The following is a 16,203-nucleotide window of genomic DNA, read 5'->3' on the forward strand; positions in this document are numbered from 1 at the left end:
CCAGTTTGTATCAACTTTATTAGCAGCGTCCTCGTGACGTCACACCGTTCGTTTCTTGTTGGTTCTGCTAGCTTGTTTTAGTTTAGCGCTGATGTAGTCTGTGTCAGCGGCCGGAGCGGCCCCTTTAAGAAGGTAGTCACGTGACCGAGGCCGGAGCGGCCCCTTTAAGAAGGTAGTCACGTGACCGAGGCCGGAGCGGCCCCTTTAAGAAGGTAGTCATGTGACCGAGGCCGGAGCGGCCCCTTTAAGAAGGTAGTCACGTGACCGAGGCCGGAGCGGCCCCTTTAAGAAGGTAGTCACGTGACCGAGGCCGGAGCGGCCCCTTTAAGAAGGTAGTCACGTGACCGAGGCTGGAGCGGCCCCTTTAAGAAGGTAGTCACGTGACCGAGGCTGGAGCGGCCCCTTTAAGAAGGTAGTCATGTGACCGAGGCTGGAGCGGCCCCTTTAAGAAGGTAGTCATGTGACCGAGGCCGGAGCGGCCCCTTTAAGAAGGTAGTCACGTGACCGAGGCCGGAGCGGCCCCTTTAAGAAGGTAGTCACGTGACCGAGGCCGGAGCGGCCCCTTTAAGAAGGTAGTCATGTGACCGAGGCCAGCATCTCCACCAGCCTCAGAGGGACTCAGACGTGGAGCAGAGAGTCCATCATTCAGAACCAGACACGGTCCAGAACCAGACCAGAAAGAAAACAGAAGTAATGGAGTTGTGGGTTCTGTCTGACCCGGTCGTAGAACCTTTACTGGGCCGCGTTCCATTACGCTAGCATACGTGCTAATGTGTGAACGGACGCTACAGAGACGTGTGACTGCTTTCAGGAGGAGGACGAGAAGGAGCGTCTGATCCAGGTGAAGGAGCTCCAGGAGGAGGACGCCGGCGACAACACGGAGCCTCTGGAGGATCTGTTCCTGGGCCTGAGCGTCGAGGAGGTACGAGCCCCGCCCCTCTGGGGTCACGTGACCGTCCCGTGAAGCCGTCGTTAACGCGTCTCCTCCCCTTCCAGCCTCACGCCGACCGCAGCGCCCACGGCTCCGTCCACTCCCTGGACACGGAGGTGGTGGCGGGGGCCCCCGTGGACCCCCACAGGGACAACCTGCGGCGGGTCCAGTCCACCGACAGCCTGGGCTCCTCGCCGCTGTCCGTCCAGCAGGGCCTGGGGGGCCACAACCACAAGGCCAAGTCGGCCAGCCACCTGGACGAGTCGGACTTCGGGCCCCTGGTGGGGGCCGACTGCGGGGCGGGGGACGGCAGCTTCGGCGACGCCTCGTCCATCAGCTCCATCCGGCTGACGCCGAGTCACTTCCTGTTGACGAAGGACCAGGAGAAGGCCATCAAGGCCATGACGCCGGAGCAGGAGGAGACGGCCTCGCTGCTGTCCAGCATCTCCCACGCCGCTGCAGACGCCGCCTTCCTGCCCCCCACCGGCTACCGGCTGGTCAGCGACAGCGAGTGGAACCTGCTGCAGCAGGAGGTGAGGCCCCGCCCCCTCTGAGGCTAAGCTAACGGCGTGTTGATTTCTGATTGGCTGCGTGTGTCTGCAGGTGAAGAACGCCGGCAGGAAGCTGGGCAGACGCTGTGACATGTGCTCCAACTACGAGAAGCAGCTGCAGGCCATCCAGGGCCAGGAGGCGGAGACTCGGGACCAGGTGGGTGTGGTCACCTCACCGCTAGAGTGCTCAGCCGTGATGACGATGATGATGATGATGATGACGGTGGTCCTCCAGGTGAAGAAGCTGCAGGTGATGCTGCGTCAGGCCAACGAGCAGCTGGAGGGGACGATGGCGGAGAAGCAGCGCCTGGAGGAGTCGGTGAAGGCCGGGAACGAGGAGACGGCCGCCAAGGTTTGGACCCATCGCTGTTGATCTGTGTAGACCAGTGTTTCTGTGGCGTCGTCATGGCGACCGCTCCGTTCTGGCGTGTCATCGGGGTCCTCCCTGTGTCCTAGGTGGCGTTCCTCCTGCAGAGGGTCCAGGCGTCGGAGGCGCTGCTCGCCTCCCTGCAGCACGGCTTCAGCGAGGCCAAGAGGAGCACGCAGGAGCAGATGGTGAGGCTCAGGCGCTCTGAGGCACAGGCGCCACTTTGAACATAACAACCTCATGTGAAGCTGGTTACCGTTTCCTCAGCGTGGCCACGAGGCGTCATGTGACCGATCGCCAACGGGCCTGAGGCTGGTGGTTAAACTGATGTCATGAGGTTCAGATTATAATCCAGGGTGAAACACGTCCGCAGCAGCCAGGAGGACGTTAGTGTTCACTGGTGGATGGAGGTTCTGACCCGGACCCCCGGAGCAGAACCTCAACATCCAGCGGGACAGGAAGTACGAGTAAACCTGGGCTAACGCTAACGCAAACCCCGGCTAACGTCGCTAACTCCCAGCTCCGCCATCTGTCAACGATGACATCATCTCCAAGAGTACTGTGGGCGGAGCTCTTGACCTCTGAGCATCACCTGCTTGAGTCAGCATGTATTCAGCATGGGTTACCATGGCAACAGTAGGAGGTTAACCCACACGGCGACCTCTTCAGCCTGCTGCTGCTGGGTGTTTCATCTGTGGGCGTCCAAAAACACCAAGGTTTTCAAATAAAACAATGGAAAAGACGGAAGGTTTTACTCACAAAACAAACGCTGCGACGAGTTGAACGTTTCCACGGTGACGGTGGGGTGGGGTAGAGGAGGGGCTTCTGCTGATCTGTGGTGATGCGTTCCAGGCGGTGCTGGTGAAGTCCAGGGAGCAGGTGGCCGAGGAGCTGAGCCGCCTGCAGAGAGACAACGAGAGCCTGCAGGGAAAACACCGCCTGCATGTGGAGCTGCAGCAGGAGGAGGACTTCCACATGCCCACGAGCCCACAGGTAGCCCACACGCCCACTGGGCCACAGGTAGACCACAGGTAGCCCACTGGTCCACTGGTAGCCCACTGGTCCACAGGTAGACCACAGGAAGCCCACTGGTCCACAGGTAGTCCACAGATAATCCACTAGTCCACAGGTAGCCCACTGGTTCACAGGTAGTCCACATGCCCTCTGGTCCACTGGTAGTCCACAGGTAGCCCACTAGCCCACAGGTAGTCCACACGCCCACCAATTGGGGCGTTGTTGCTTTGCTACATTTGCCAGATTTGGCGGTCGTCGTTCGTATCTTGAGGACTTCCTGTCCTGAGTTAGTCAGAGCTGCTGGAGAACCAGCACCTCCAGCCTCCACTGGGTTCTCCTCCGGTTCTCTAACGGGCTCTACTCCCATCAGGAGCTGCAGGACCTGGTGCTGCGGCTGCGTGACCACCAGGTGGCGCTGCGGACGTCAGCTGACCACACGGAGGAGAAGCTGAAGGCGGAGATCCTGTTCCTGAAGGAGCAGATCCAGGCGGAGCAGTGCCTGAAGGAGAACCTGGAGGACACGCTGCAGCTGGAGATCGAGGGCTGCAAGGAGGAGATAGGTGAGACTCGAGCCCCGCCCACAAGTGCCCCGCCCACCAGCACCTGCACACGCCTCTTCATCCTCCTCATCCTCTCTCGTGTTTGTTTGTGTTCTCCTCCCGTCGCTCAGACATCCTTGAAGGTACGACAGGCGTGACTCCTGCCTGTGTGTGTGTGTGTGTGTGTGTGTGTGTTTGAATGCTAACGCTAACGCTAACATAGCCTGGTGTGTCTAGGGTAGGTCAGCTGACCCGCATCCTACCTCTTGTGATCATGTTTACTGCACTCATCCTGTTGCTTAGCAACGCTGATGGACAGCTGAGTGAAGCTGTGTGTGTGTGTGTGTATGCACTCACAAGCTAACCCGTGAGCTAGCGTTAGCGTGGTGTGTTACCGTGTCAGTAGTGATGTCAGACGGACTCTCCTGACGGCTCGTTCTGATGTTTTCAGTGGATTTTTGATCCGTGAAGATAAAAGTTGTGATTCAGCGTTTCTGATTGGTGTGGGCGGATACAAGAATGAAGCTGTCTGATTGGCTGCTCTAATCATGTCTCCTCCCCCAGCCTCGTTCTCCAGTCTGAAAACGGAGATGGAGCGAATCAAAGCGGAGAAGGAGCAGGTAAAGATACTGAACTGATAAATTCATATCAGCTATTGATTACTAATAAGTAGGGCTGCCACAAGTCGACTAATCACCGATTTATTGATTACATCCTGTGAAGGTGATGAATTATCAGTGTTGGTGTGTAAGATCGAAAGATGAGGGAGAAGGAGCATAGATCAAAGCTACTGTGACAGTAGGTCAGAGCACTAGCTTTGATCTTTGACCTATGACAGTAGGTCAGGGTAACGTTTTGATTTGTGGGATGTCGCACGCTGTGACCGCATCGGTTCTAGAAGTCGAAAACTTGAACTGATGAACTATTACTGACGTTACAGTAAACACATGACACGCGTGTGCTAAGGGCGGCTAACGACTCACATCCTCATTGCTAATGTTAACGTTTACAGTTATGTGAATTGGGAGTGAGCTAGCTCTCTGTTTATGCTAATATTAGCAGCTAACTAGCCAGTTAGATAGATAGATAGATAGATAGATACTTTATTAATCCCGGAGGAAATTAGATGACGGTCACGTGCTTCCTCTTCATGTACTTGAACCGCCAGTTAGCCATGCTAGCACAGCCTGATTTAAAAAACAAGCGAGGGGTCGACTGTCAACGCAGTTGTGGACGGTTTCACTGGTGAACATAGTGGTGACTAGTCGTGGCAGCCCTCTAGTGGTGCTCGTGTTCACGTGGGTGTCGGTGATTCCAGCTGCAGACGCGTCTGTCGGAACGAAGCGACATCCTGGAGAAGCTCCAGAGCCTGAAGACGAGTCTGGAGCAGCAGCTCAGAGAGACCAGCAAGACCAAGGTGAGTGCCCCCCCCCGTCAGAGTCCGTCGGTGGGTGTCTGAGTGTAACCTGTGTGTGTGTGTGTGTGTGTGTGCAGGCGGCGCTGGAGGCTCAGGTGTTGGACGAGCGGGGTAAGGCCCAGCGGCTGCAGACGGAGCTGGACGTCAGCGAACAGGTGCAGAAGGACTTCGTCAAGCTCTCCCAGACGCTGCAGGTAAGCCCCGCCTCCTCGGACCCATCACCCGATCCGATCGACCAGTGACGGTGCTGTTGGGCGTGCCCCCCCCCCCCACAGGTCCAGCTGGAGCGGATACGACAGGCCGACTCTCTGGACCGGATCAGGGTCATCCTGAACGACACCAACCTGACCGACATCAACCAGCTTCCAGAGACATGATGGCGCCGGCGGCGTCCTCCTCTTCCTCCGAGCGCCGCGCCCGTAACGTCATTGACCCGCCTCCCGTAACCACAGAGGAAGAGCTGGGAGGACTGGGGCAGAAGAATACTACTAATGTACATAACGGACTGGGGGGGGGTCGTTTCTACTGTAGTCGCTATTAACTCAACCAAAAAGGTTCGTCGTCCTCTGAAGCACTTTCTGTCCACGTTTTCTGCCCATCGCACCTCTGTTGTCACGGCGATGAAGAATCACCCCCCCGTCACTTGTTTGTTTTTTTTTTGGTGCTTCGTTTCTCGTTTTGTTTGTTTTGATGCGACGAAGGAAGGAAACAGAAAACTGTTAGCGTCTTTACTGCAGTCGGGCCTCGTTTTACAGCAGCTTCAGGTTACCACGGCAACGCCAGTTAATCCAGTCCACAGCAGGTGAAGAGATGGTTTAAGAGATAGTAATATATGTTATTGATCACCTGTGTGGAACGGATTGATTGGCCTCGTTAGCTAGCGTTAGCATGCTGAGGCTAACCTCCGCCCTAAGAATCATGGAATTTTGGAGGAGGCGGCTAAATTTGGCAAAGACGAGTCCTGCCCTTCTCTTCCTCCGACTCCATCCGATCGTTTGGGGGCGTCGGTCTACTTTCGCCGTGACACGTGATGATTGGTCAGGACGAGTCGGTCGGGGGCCGGGTGGGCGGAGCCTAGCTTGACCGGAGCAGATGGTGTAAATCTGGAGGAACGACGTGAATCCGATGTCGGTGTCAGCGGACAGAAACACGTGGGGATTTCCTTTTCCTGTCACACCTCGTCCCATTGGTCCACGTAGGGGGCGTGTCCCCGTGTCTGATGAAGTTCTGTTTGAAGTATCCTGAACCCACAATGAATAAACAGACTGTGTTCTTGTCAATGATCAATGATCCAGACGGTCTGACTGAAGCCTCCTTCACTCCTCAAACATCCAGAAAGACCAGAAGATGTTTTAGGAGTGGATTTAATTGAGGAGCCTAGAATTAATTTCCCATTTGACGTCGTGTGATTGGTCGGTTCCAACTGGAGCATCTCTGAAGAGGAGACTGGCGCATGGTCGTGGAGTTTCACACTCCAGAATTATATTTTAACATTTCCTAAATTATATTGTAAAGATGTAATGAATTTTGCCAACCAATCAGTGAATGTAATCAATAAATATCAAAATAATCAGATGAAAGGAAAAAAAAACAAAAAACGCTCCTCAAACTTCAACAGGAAAATCTGCTTTTATTTTAAAACTTGACTGCATCCACAACTTATTATATACAACAAGTATTTAGTATTTTTGAAATTTTGCTGTTAAAAGTTCATTTTGAACTTTATTTTTCAGTAGTTTTTTTGTCGTCCTGCTGATAAGTTGTTGGCAGAGGTAATAATTACAGAAAACACATTAAACGTCACTCATCCATGTAGTGAGAAACTAGTCTGGGAATGTTTTCCCCACATTCGTACATCACCCGGATAAGCGTGTGTCATACAGTAATGCATCCAGAACAGTCCACGGACTAATTACTTTAAGATCATAAAAAATCTTAAAAGATAAAAAACATTAAAGATCATAACATAAGAGCCATAAAAAAAGTAACACGCTCGTTGAAATAATCGGTGCTGCAGTAACTGCTGCTCGCCTGTAGTTCACTCGGAGGCCTGCAGGGGGCAGCAGCGTGACGAACGCGCGACTCAGTAAATCCCACAAAGAAGAAACGCGTCGAACGATAGAGGGCGGAAAAAAAGAGCCGAGGGACTCCTCCTGTTTACAACAACATAATGGAGACAAAACGGTCGAAAACCTCCAGCCAGCGGCTTTTACTGACTGGATTTATGCTTTTTATAATCCTGGGTGAGTATTCAAGCTCCATTTTGTTAAAATTCATCCATAATGTTGGTGTTTTCGGTCGTGGTTGGAGGAGGGATTCACGTTAGCTAGCTAGCGATGTTGATCTACCTGCTAACCTCCGTTCATCCCGGAGCTAATCAGCCTTTGTGGGCGGCTGGACTCCCACCGCCACCGCAGACATCTTCTTATCCACGTTAACCGGCCCGTCTTCACTCACATGCCGATTTAATGTCACGAATCATGTTTTAATAATTAATAATATTCACTAAAACCCGATTTAGACAGAGTGTTCATCAAATGGAGCTGGTCGGACATTCGGGTCCAGTTTTGTGTGTTAGTAACGGGGACTGTGGACAAACAGGTTGATGTTGTGTTAACAGGGAGTTAATAGACGTGAAAGCCGGGTTTTTCGCGGTTCGGTGTGGACGCTAACCCACAGCATGCTAACAGTGTTTACAGTAACCAGAGCCGATGCGCGTTACCGGAAGGCTGAACCGACTGCGTTTAATTACCGGTGAACGGTAACGGTAACGGGCTTCACCGCGGTGAGCATCCCGGAAACAACGCTCGGTTTCCGCCTTGACTTCCTGTTCCTGATGTTATCAGAGGAGAATGAAGCTGGTTTCAGTTCAGCTTTGAGGTTTTAGTGTTTCTGTGTCCACAGGTAACGGTTAGCAGATATTACTTCACATGTGGATTGGGTAACATTAAGTAAGTCTACTATTGGTCAGCTGATAATCAATAACAGCTGAAACAGATCCAGGTCCAGGATCTGGACCAGAAGGTCCAGAACCACTGGACCTTCTGGTTTTGCTGAATCAGCGGTTTGTCTGGAGCAGGAAGCATGAAGCTGAAAACAACCCCATCTCTGAAGCAGGGCGGGGGCTCGGTCATGAAATAGATTTATTTCCTGGACCACGGGAAAACCTGTAGCCCGTAGCGGGTCAGAGGGGTTCCATCAGGGGTCAAGAAGCCTAGAGGAAAACATCATCTGTGAGGAAGATGAAGATCTGACGTCATCAGGCCACCAAGACCTGGTTCCAGAAGAAATCCTGGATCCTTCCAGACTCCTTCCTGGAATCAATAGATTCCTTGAAGATCTGTTTCAACAGTTGTGGTGCTGTTTGGTCGTCACCAGCTGATCAATAGGATAGTTCTCTAATGATCTTTAACGTTCTGCTCGTTCACACCATCTCAGCTCCAGAGTCATGATGTCAGATTTGCAGACTGAGCCGCGCTCAGGGGACTGAAATCACAAACTGGATCGTTTCCATGTTAAATCAGAACATTTTAATAAAACCCAGCGAACAAAAACCTGCTGGTGCAGTAGTTTTGTGTTTTCTGTCCCTGCTTATCATGACTAATCTCGTCCGATTGGACGAAACGACAGGCGCGTCCTTCCTGTTGTGAAACGGTCATAAACTGATGACTCATCGCTGCCGTGGCAAATTCTTCCTGAAACACGTTTTTCATGGTTTTCAACAGGAACATGTTTCACTGGAACAGAACCGTCTGTTTTTACCGCTCCACCGATCACCAGGTATTTCCCATGAAGCGCCGTTCACCTCCAACCTGCATCACGCCCATCACCACGCCCATCACCACCTGGTTCCTCCTCAGGTGTTCTCAGATGAACACACCCCTGGGGGCTGACCCCTACCCCCCACACCTCTCAGTGTGAAGCCGGATCGGCGCTGGCCCGTTTGAATCGGTCCTGTTTGTTCAGCGCTGACGTGAACAATGGTGTGTAAACGCAGCTCACAGCGGGCGGGCACAGAACCAACAACCCGTCCTGAGAACACCTCCAGGAGAACAGTGGTGGTGGTGGGGGGGTTCAAACAAGCCACAGAGACACAAACAAGTTTTGTTGTTGTTGTTCTTGTTTGGATTGAGCGGCCCCGCCCCGCCCCTATCCGTCGGTACTTCCTGTCCAAACAGACTCCGGCGGCATCCGTCTTTAACGTAGAACCTAAACAAACTTTAGCTAGCCCTCGTAGCGGCTAACCGCTGCTAGCAGTGGGCGGGGCTGTCCAGGAGGAGGAGTCGTATTGTATTCCCAGCTGGAGCTGTGACGTGTCGAGGAATGAGGAAGTGTTATGAAGGAGGACAAACTGGTCACTAACTACACTGGTGTGTTTTGACAACCCTTTAGAGGGGGGTGGGGGGTGTTCTGAGCCCCATTAACCAGAACCAGCTGCAGGTAGTCGTCATCTCGCTGCTGCGTCGTCCAATCAGGTCTGAGGCAGCAGCTTCCTGTTGGACCGCCGAGCTGTGAAGCATCTCGCCTCGCTTCAGAGTAGACGGATGGATGATGGATGGATGGATGGATGGATGGATGATGGATGGATGGATGGATGGATGGATGGATGGATGGACGCTGACAAGACTCGTTTAAAGGTCCCTTCATGCGTTCACACTTCCTCCTCTCTTCCCTCCCCAGGCGCGAGCCCGTCGTCGGCCCTCGACATCCACGCCGACTCGGAGGTGGTGGTCCAGAACGGCACCACGGGGGTCCTGCACTGCTCCTTCAAGTCCAGCGAGGTGGTGGGCATCTCCACCTCTGTCACCTGGAGCTTCCAGTCCAGTCAGCCCGACACCCAGTTCTCCAAAGCGCCGTACGTGGTAAGTGACCCCCCCCCCCACCGTCATCCTGTTCCTGAGCTAATGCTAATGCCAATGCTGAGCTAATGCTAACACTGCTGACAGCACACCGAAACTAGAATGTTTGTTGTTTGACTCATGACCCCCCTGGGTCGGGTGAAACTGCTGCAGTGTGGTTGCACATGAGTGTGGGGGTGTTGTGTCACCGCTCTGTCGTGTGTGTGTGTGTGTGGACGTGTCAGAACACATCCTGAGTCAGCAGGACGTCTCCACCAGCCTCAGGTTGAACCTGTTGGTATCAGATCAGCTGATCCCTGCCTGTGGCCATCAGGCCTCACTGTAACGTAGTGATGAGGAGGGATGAAGCAGTAAATGTGTTGTTCTGTACATGTTTATTATTAAAGCTATTTGTTCTATTTATTGATAAAGACGTCGGCCACACCCTGTGTGTGACATCTAAACATCTACAAATTGTCCTGTAAATATAGATCAGCTGACAGTAGGGGCGTGAACCTGAGTGTGTGTAAACAGTGGCGTCACATGACAACAATCGTCCTGTGATTGGTCAGAACAGGTGGTGTAAGAGCCGGCTGGGGTGTCGTTTCCACACTTTAACACTCTCAGACTGTTTTAACGCTGACATCAGGACGTGACCGGTCAGTCGTCCTGTTACCGGAACGCCGAGTCAGCGATCACGTTTCAGGAAACGATAACGTCCAGAGCGTTTCCTGGGGGCGTGGTGTTCACAGCTGATAAGAGAAACCTCTTCCTGCTGGAACGTTGGCATGTTAGCAGCACAGAGATTCATGTGTCTGTTAGCATGTTAGCAACACAGAGATTCATGTGTGTGTTAGCATGTTAGCAGCACAGAGATTCATGTGTCTGTTAGCATGTTAGCAGCACAGAGATTCATGTGTCTGTGTTGGTGTTGTGTTCGAGGACCAAGGGAACTTCTGGGGCTGTTTTGTGCTGCAGCTGTAAATGTTACCCAACACAAACCGCTCTGTTGTGTGTGTGTGTGTGTGTGTGTGGGGGGGGGGTGTTGGAGTGTGGAATTTGACTGATGTGGATCTTTGACCCTCGGGGGGCCAGAAGCTCCCAGTTTGAGGTCATCAGTGGAGGAGTCCCTCAGCGGTGGGGGGTTCTTTATTTAAGAACACAAGCACGTAGAAGTGATCTGTACTTGTGAATTAGCGTTAGCATGGAACCCTCAGGCTCAAACCTCCTTCAGTCGTTGATGACCTGGTTTAGTTTCTTACATGTATTTGATCAATAATCAGTTAAATTGATCAGACTACAAGATGATTGCCATTAAAGATGTTCTTCTCTGTACCTGATGAAGAACGTTTGTCTTCTTCTGTCCAGATTTTCTATTTCTTCAACGGCAGAAGTTTCCCGGCACAGAACGAGTTTAAGGACCGGGTCCAGTTCGTGGGGGACATCAACAAGAGGGACGTGTCCATCCAGCTGAGCCCCGCCCAGTTCAGCGACAACGGGACCTTCTTCTGCGACGTGAAGAACCCCCCGGACGTGACGGGGACGCCGGCCCGCACCGAGCTCAGGGTCGTCCTCAAAGGTGTGTCTCGACCCCAAACCCAGATTAAATCCTGGATTATCTTAACCTGCAGCTGGGTTATCCTAAACTCGGCTGTCGTGTGACGACCGCACCTGAACGCACCGTGAGACGCACACGCCTGGAATGTCCTGCTGGGGGTGTGTGGCAGCAGAACCGGTTGTGTCTTCATCTAATCAGCACTTTGTGGCTGTTTTCCCATGAGAAGAGCTCAGACCGGATCCCTGTGGGGCCGCAGGGGCTGATGGGTAGAAAGGGGCTGATGGGTAGAAAGGGGCTGATGGGTAGAAAGGGGCTGATGGGTAGAAAGGGGCTGATGGGTAGAAAGGGGCTGATGGGTAGAAAGGGGCTGATGGGTAGAAAGGGGCTGATGGGTAGAAAGGGGCTGATGGGTAGAAAGGGGCTGATGGGTAGAAAGGGGCTGATGGGTAGAAAGGGGCTGATGGGAACGCGGGTCCGTTTGTGTTGTTTGTTTGTTTCTCATGCATTTGGAAACACAAACAACTTTAACCCATCGGCTGCCAGTGTGTAATCGATTTTCTCCACTGCTCCGGACGCTCGTCGGTGTCTGATTTGATAACCAATGAAGAGGTGGCGAGAGGGCGGGGCTATCTATTTCCTGTTCTCTCCATCCGTGTGAATATCTGGTCCTTTAGTGGATCAGGAACGGGTGCTCCTAGCATGCTAGCCAGCATCTTAACGAGTCACGACCTTTAAGAACAGTCTCAAGCTGGACGCCTCAGAGGAACTCAATCTGGACAGAACGTGGGCGGAGGTCCTGTTACCTCCAGAAAGTAGTGCATCCCTGGGATGCACTACAAAAAATGTGTGCATCCCAAAAGTACAGTAATCCCTGCACTATAAGGCGCACCTTCAATGAATGGTCTATTTAAAAAAAAAAATCATACATAAGGCACACTGGATTATAAAAGACACCTGAGAACTCATCTTCAATGAATGGTCTATTTTAAAACTTTTTTCATGATAAGGCACATTGGATTATAAGAAATTGAGAAAAGGCTTTTAGGTGCGCCTCATAGTGCAGAAAATAGTGTAAAAACAGAATATAAGATAGAAGCGACACAAGGAGTTTAGCCAATAGTACAATATGAAAACTAGACACTGTTAATTTAATGCTTTTATTAATAACATAACTGTTGAAGTAAAAAAAAAAGAGTGAAGTTATTTTTATCAAAATGTTACAGCTTGGTGGTTATTCTTAGAAAAAAAAAGTTTTATAAATAAAGATATAATACAGTTTTTTCCACTCGCTAGTTTTCTTTCCTTTAATTCATATTTTCTCCTGTGAACGCTGCACCAAGCTGACAGAACCTTCTAACCCCCCCGTGGAAACAATCGCGTCCATTGCGGTAAAAATGGGAGTTTTGCAGCTTTTCTCTTCTTGTGCGTCTTTATCCGTCCTGTCTGTAGTAATATTTGTAGTAACATCTGTAGTAATATCTGTAGTAATATCTGTCTCTGTTTCTTCAATAACTTCTGCTTGGTTTTTCTTTGTAGAGTCGTGATAACGTGAGACTAACTCCTCTCACTGCAGCGTGTTCAACCAGCAGACGTGTTCCGTTTGGTTGAGTTTTGGTCTCGTGACCAGAAACTCACACGGAAGATTTCAGCGTTTGAAATTTAAGTGGAGAAATGGAAAAATTATGAATTTTTTTGTTGAATGGAAGTGAATCTTTTTCCCAAAATTATATCACAGAAAAAAGTAACTTAAATTTTTTTTTATTGTACGTATTTAAAGCTTGTCTGATGACTGTGTGTTAAAAGCAACACGCTAACCAGAACCCTGCTGGTTCCGTCACGTGTTTCTGGTCCTGAAAACAAACGTTTCAACATCATCAGCTGTCAAAACGCATCTAAGATAGGAGGGGGCGGGGCTTCAGCTGAGGATCTGATATGTGTTATAAGACTTCAGGTAAAAGGTTAAACACAGCTCTGACAGCCAATCAGACGACAGGACTCCTGTGGCGTGACGCGCGTTGGCGTTCCTGTTGGTTGTTTGTCCCACACGGACGTGTGTTGACTCGTTTGTTGACTCCAGGGGGGAGTCGAGCATCCACCTGAGGGCGGGGCAGAACACGGGTGGAATGTTTGTGTCTGTGGGAACAGTCTGTGATCTGATCCTGAGTCCTGATCAATAGTCGATGGATCGCTGATCGATCGGGGGGGTAGTGGCGTTCAGAGTGCGTGACGGTTGTCTCTGCTGTCAGACTCTCTCCCTCAGACCAGCACCACCGTCATCGTGGGCGCCGTGTGCGGCGCGCTCTTCATCCTCGTCTTCATCGCCGTGGCCGCCTGCATCGTCATGAGGGTCCTACACAGTCGCCACGACTACGAAGGGTGAGTCTTTCTCACGGCCGCCGGAGCGCTGGTGATGTCACTAACGGGGTGTGTGGGCGTGGTCTCTGCATGCGGTGTTTGTGGACCAATCAGAGGAAGCCTTGGGTCTCGTGTTGTATTGTCTTCTTCGTTGGTGTCGTCGTTAGCGCGTTAGCATCCGTCTAACACCCGTCTGTGAGGAACTGGCTGATGCGTTACTAATCATTAATCCATCTGATCGTGACGATCGATTGATCGATCGCTGGTGTCCAGGGTGGTGAGAAGTCAGCTGCTGATTGGCTGAGGACTCTTTGGGGTTTCTGTTGGTTCTGGTGTCGCTCTCCTTCATCACTGCTTCTGCTAACCCGCTGTGTCCTTCATCTAACTCACCTTCCTCATCCTCCTTCACCCGCGAGTCGAACCGTCTGCTGCCGCTAACCAGGAGCTAACGGCTCTAGATTGGGATCAATAACACCTGTCTGTCTCTCGCTGTCTGTCTCTCTCTGCCCAATCTGTCTCACGTCAAACGGAGGTGTTTGTGAGCGTTCGCTGATGATCTTTGTGTATTTTTGTTGTCCAGAGGAACATTAACGGCGTTGACGGTTTTATTTGGGTGACCTGATCCCGTCGCTCCCCCCAGTGTCTCATTTCTCATCTCTCATTCTCATCTGTTGTGTTTTGTCTCATCTGCTCGCCGTGACGCGCCCTAACCTAACGTAGATGTACCGCCTTGGAGAGCGTCAGCTCTGAGGCGCCCAAACCCCGCAAGAAGCTGGAGTCCAGCCTGGAGGGCTCCAGGTCCACCAGCCCCTCCGGGCCGCTGCAGGTAGGAGGAGCCGGGAGACGCCGGGTCACATGACCGCCAGAACACACGCAGTAGAATGACGTTAGCTTAGCATGACAGTTTTAGCCATAGCCTCAAACAGGAAGTTCATTTTCCTACAAGAACCAAAGATAACGGTGGAAAGAGAAACGGTTGGTTTTTATAGATGTTTGGAAGTGATCCAGTTCGGGACCTGTGATTGGTTCAGGTGATCTGATCGGGGACCTGTGATTGGTTCAGGTGATCTGATCGGGGACCTGTGATTGGTTCTGATGTTGGTCCTGCTGATTCTGATCTGGGACCGCCCACGGCCCGTCATGTCAGGTTGTTACTGGAGGAAGGCATGCAGAGAACCGTTTTCGGGGATGTTTTCTTCTCGTGGTCACATTGTGGGCGGAGCATGTGACTCCGCCTCTGACTGTACGACACATAGAACCCTGCTGACACACAGAAAACATGTTTATGTCCAGTAAAAACAGGAGAAAATACAAACAACTGACCAATTGGGAATTCTGATTCAAGGGGGTGGGCTGTGGGCGTGTCCTTAAGCCCGCCGGTTGATTGGTGCGTGGCACTAAACCCCTCCTCTTCCCGTGTCCCAGGGCCCGGTGATATACGCCCAGCTGGATCACTCCGGCAGCAAGAACTCTTTCCACAAGATGGAGCCGGTGGTCTACGCGGACATCCGCAAGAACTGAACAGGAAGTGGAGACCAAACAGGAAGCCGACACAGGAAGGCGTCAGACGTCCGTCAGGGAAGCTCCTCCCCCTTCAACGCCGAGAGGCGCTGATTCTCTGAAGGACTACAGACTTATTTAAGACGCCGCGCCAAGGGAAGACGGGAAGAGTTCTCTGACGACCCCTTTATACGCTTTCAGCCCCACCCAAAACAACCCCCCCCCAGCGTCTCCCTGAAGTTCCTCTTGGGAATGCCCCCCCTTACCCCTCCAGGAACCCCCCCCGATCCCTAAGGTGCAGTGATTTTGCCCCCGCTGTAGATACGTCACCACTCCTCACTAACGCTCCAGGCTGCTGGAGGGGCGACCCCGTGGGGGGGGCGCCGTCCGTTCCTCGTCTGTCGGTGGCATGATGCTGTCGTGGTCATGTGACGTCTCCGTGAGCTTCGATGTAAAGACAGAACCAACGTGAACACTAGTGAACGCCTCATCACACCAACGATCACCAGACGAATCCTCCACTCCGTCGGCGCCTCCTGAGGCTGCTGCCCCCGCTGCTGCCCCCGCTGCCCCCGCTGCTGCCCCTGCTGCTGCCCCCGCTGCTGCCCCCGCGTCAGCTGGGCGTCGCCAAGCAACGCAGAGCTAATGTAGCGTAGCATCAACCGGCCAAGACAGGAATCTGGTGTAAATGAGCCAATCATTGACCTACAGTAGGACCTACAGTAGAACCTACAGCAGGACCTACAGCAGGACCTACAGCAGGACCTACAGTAGAACCTACAGCAGGACCTACAGCAGGACCTACAGCAGGACCTACAGCAGGACCTACAGTAGAACCTACAGTAGAACCTACAGCAGGACCTACAGCAGGTCCTACAGTAGGTCCTACAGTAGAACCTACAGTAGAACCTACAGCAGGACCTACAGCAGGTCCTACAGTAGGACCTACAGCAGGTCCTACAGTAGGTCCTACAGTAGGACCTACTGTAGGACCTACTGTAGGACCTACTGTAGGACCTCAGAACAGGAGTTGAATCCGTTCTGTGATTGAACGGCTTAATCAAACATTTCCTCTTTAAAATAACTAAAATCATTTCAATCCGTTTCGTCCAGTAAACCCCCCCAACCCTCTA

General features: G+C 52.1%; 2 protein-coding genes across 3 annotated transcripts in view; both read left to right on the forward strand.

Moving 5' to 3' along the window:
* Nucleotides 1-6,102, forward strand: part of rabep1 (rabaptin, RAB GTPase binding effector protein 1) — a 12,600-nt gene extending 6,498 nt beyond the window's left edge. The window contains exons 8-18 of the mRNA XM_068331432.1: nt 812-922; nt 997-1,464; nt 1,535-1,639; nt 1,718-1,834; nt 1,939-2,037; nt 2,702-2,842; nt 3,234-3,423; nt 3,967-4,022; nt 4,721-4,819; nt 4,897-5,013; nt 5,095-6,102. Of these exons, the coding sequence (XP_068187533.1) occupies nt 812-922; nt 997-1,464; nt 1,535-1,639; nt 1,718-1,834; nt 1,939-2,037; nt 2,702-2,842; nt 3,234-3,423; nt 3,967-4,022; nt 4,721-4,819; nt 4,897-5,013; nt 5,095-5,196 (1,605 nt within the window). The 3' untranslated portion in view covers nt 5,197-6,102. The remainder of the gene's footprint in view (nt 1-811; nt 923-996; nt 1,465-1,534; nt 1,640-1,717; nt 1,835-1,938; nt 2,038-2,701; nt 2,843-3,233; nt 3,424-3,966; nt 4,023-4,720; nt 4,820-4,896; nt 5,014-5,094) is intronic.
* Nucleotides 6,103-6,924: 822 nt separating this feature from the next.
* mpzl1l (myelin protein zero-like 1 like) lies at nt 6,925-15,327 on the forward strand. 2 transcript variants are annotated; one of them, XM_068330958.1, is made up of 6 exons: nt 6,925-7,062; nt 9,500-9,681; nt 11,026-11,236; nt 13,462-13,591; nt 14,291-14,396; nt 14,996-15,233. In XM_068330958.1, exons 1-6 carry the CDS (start codon nt 6,990-6,992, stop codon nt 15,089-15,091), a joined length of 798 nt encoding a protein of 265 aa, XP_068187059.1. In that variant the 5' UTR covers nt 6,925-6,989; the 3' UTR covers nt 15,092-15,233. The 2 variants fall into 2 exon arrangements, with proteins under 2 accessions (XP_068187059.1, XP_068187060.1); XM_068330959.1 differs by lacking the exons at nt 13,462-13,591; nt 14,291-14,396 and having other exon boundaries at nt 14,996-15,327.
* The last annotated feature ends 876 nt before the right edge of the window (nt 15,328-16,203 follow it).

This window comes from Antennarius striatus, chromosome 13 (genome assembly GCF_040054535.1).
Source record: "Antennarius striatus isolate MH-2024 chromosome 13, ASM4005453v1, whole genome shotgun sequence".
NCBI classification, from domain to species: Eukaryota; Metazoa; Chordata; class Actinopteri; order Lophiiformes; family Antennariidae; genus Antennarius; species Antennarius striatus.

Excerpts from the sequence above, each read along its gene's own strand:
- mpzl1l (XM_068330958.1), top strand. The coding sequence starts at position 6,990 with ATGGAGACAAAACGGTCGAAAACCTCCAGCCAGCGGCTTTTACTGACT. Across the intron at positions 13,592-14,290 it reads AGTCGCCACGACTACGAAGG|ATGTACCGCCTTGGAGAGCG; the intron begins GTGAGTCTTTCT and ends AACCTAACGTAG. Across the intron at positions 14,397-14,995 it reads GCCCCTCCGGGCCGCTGCAG|GGCCCGGTGATATACGCCCA; the intron begins GTAGGAGGAGCC and ends CCCGTGTCCCAG.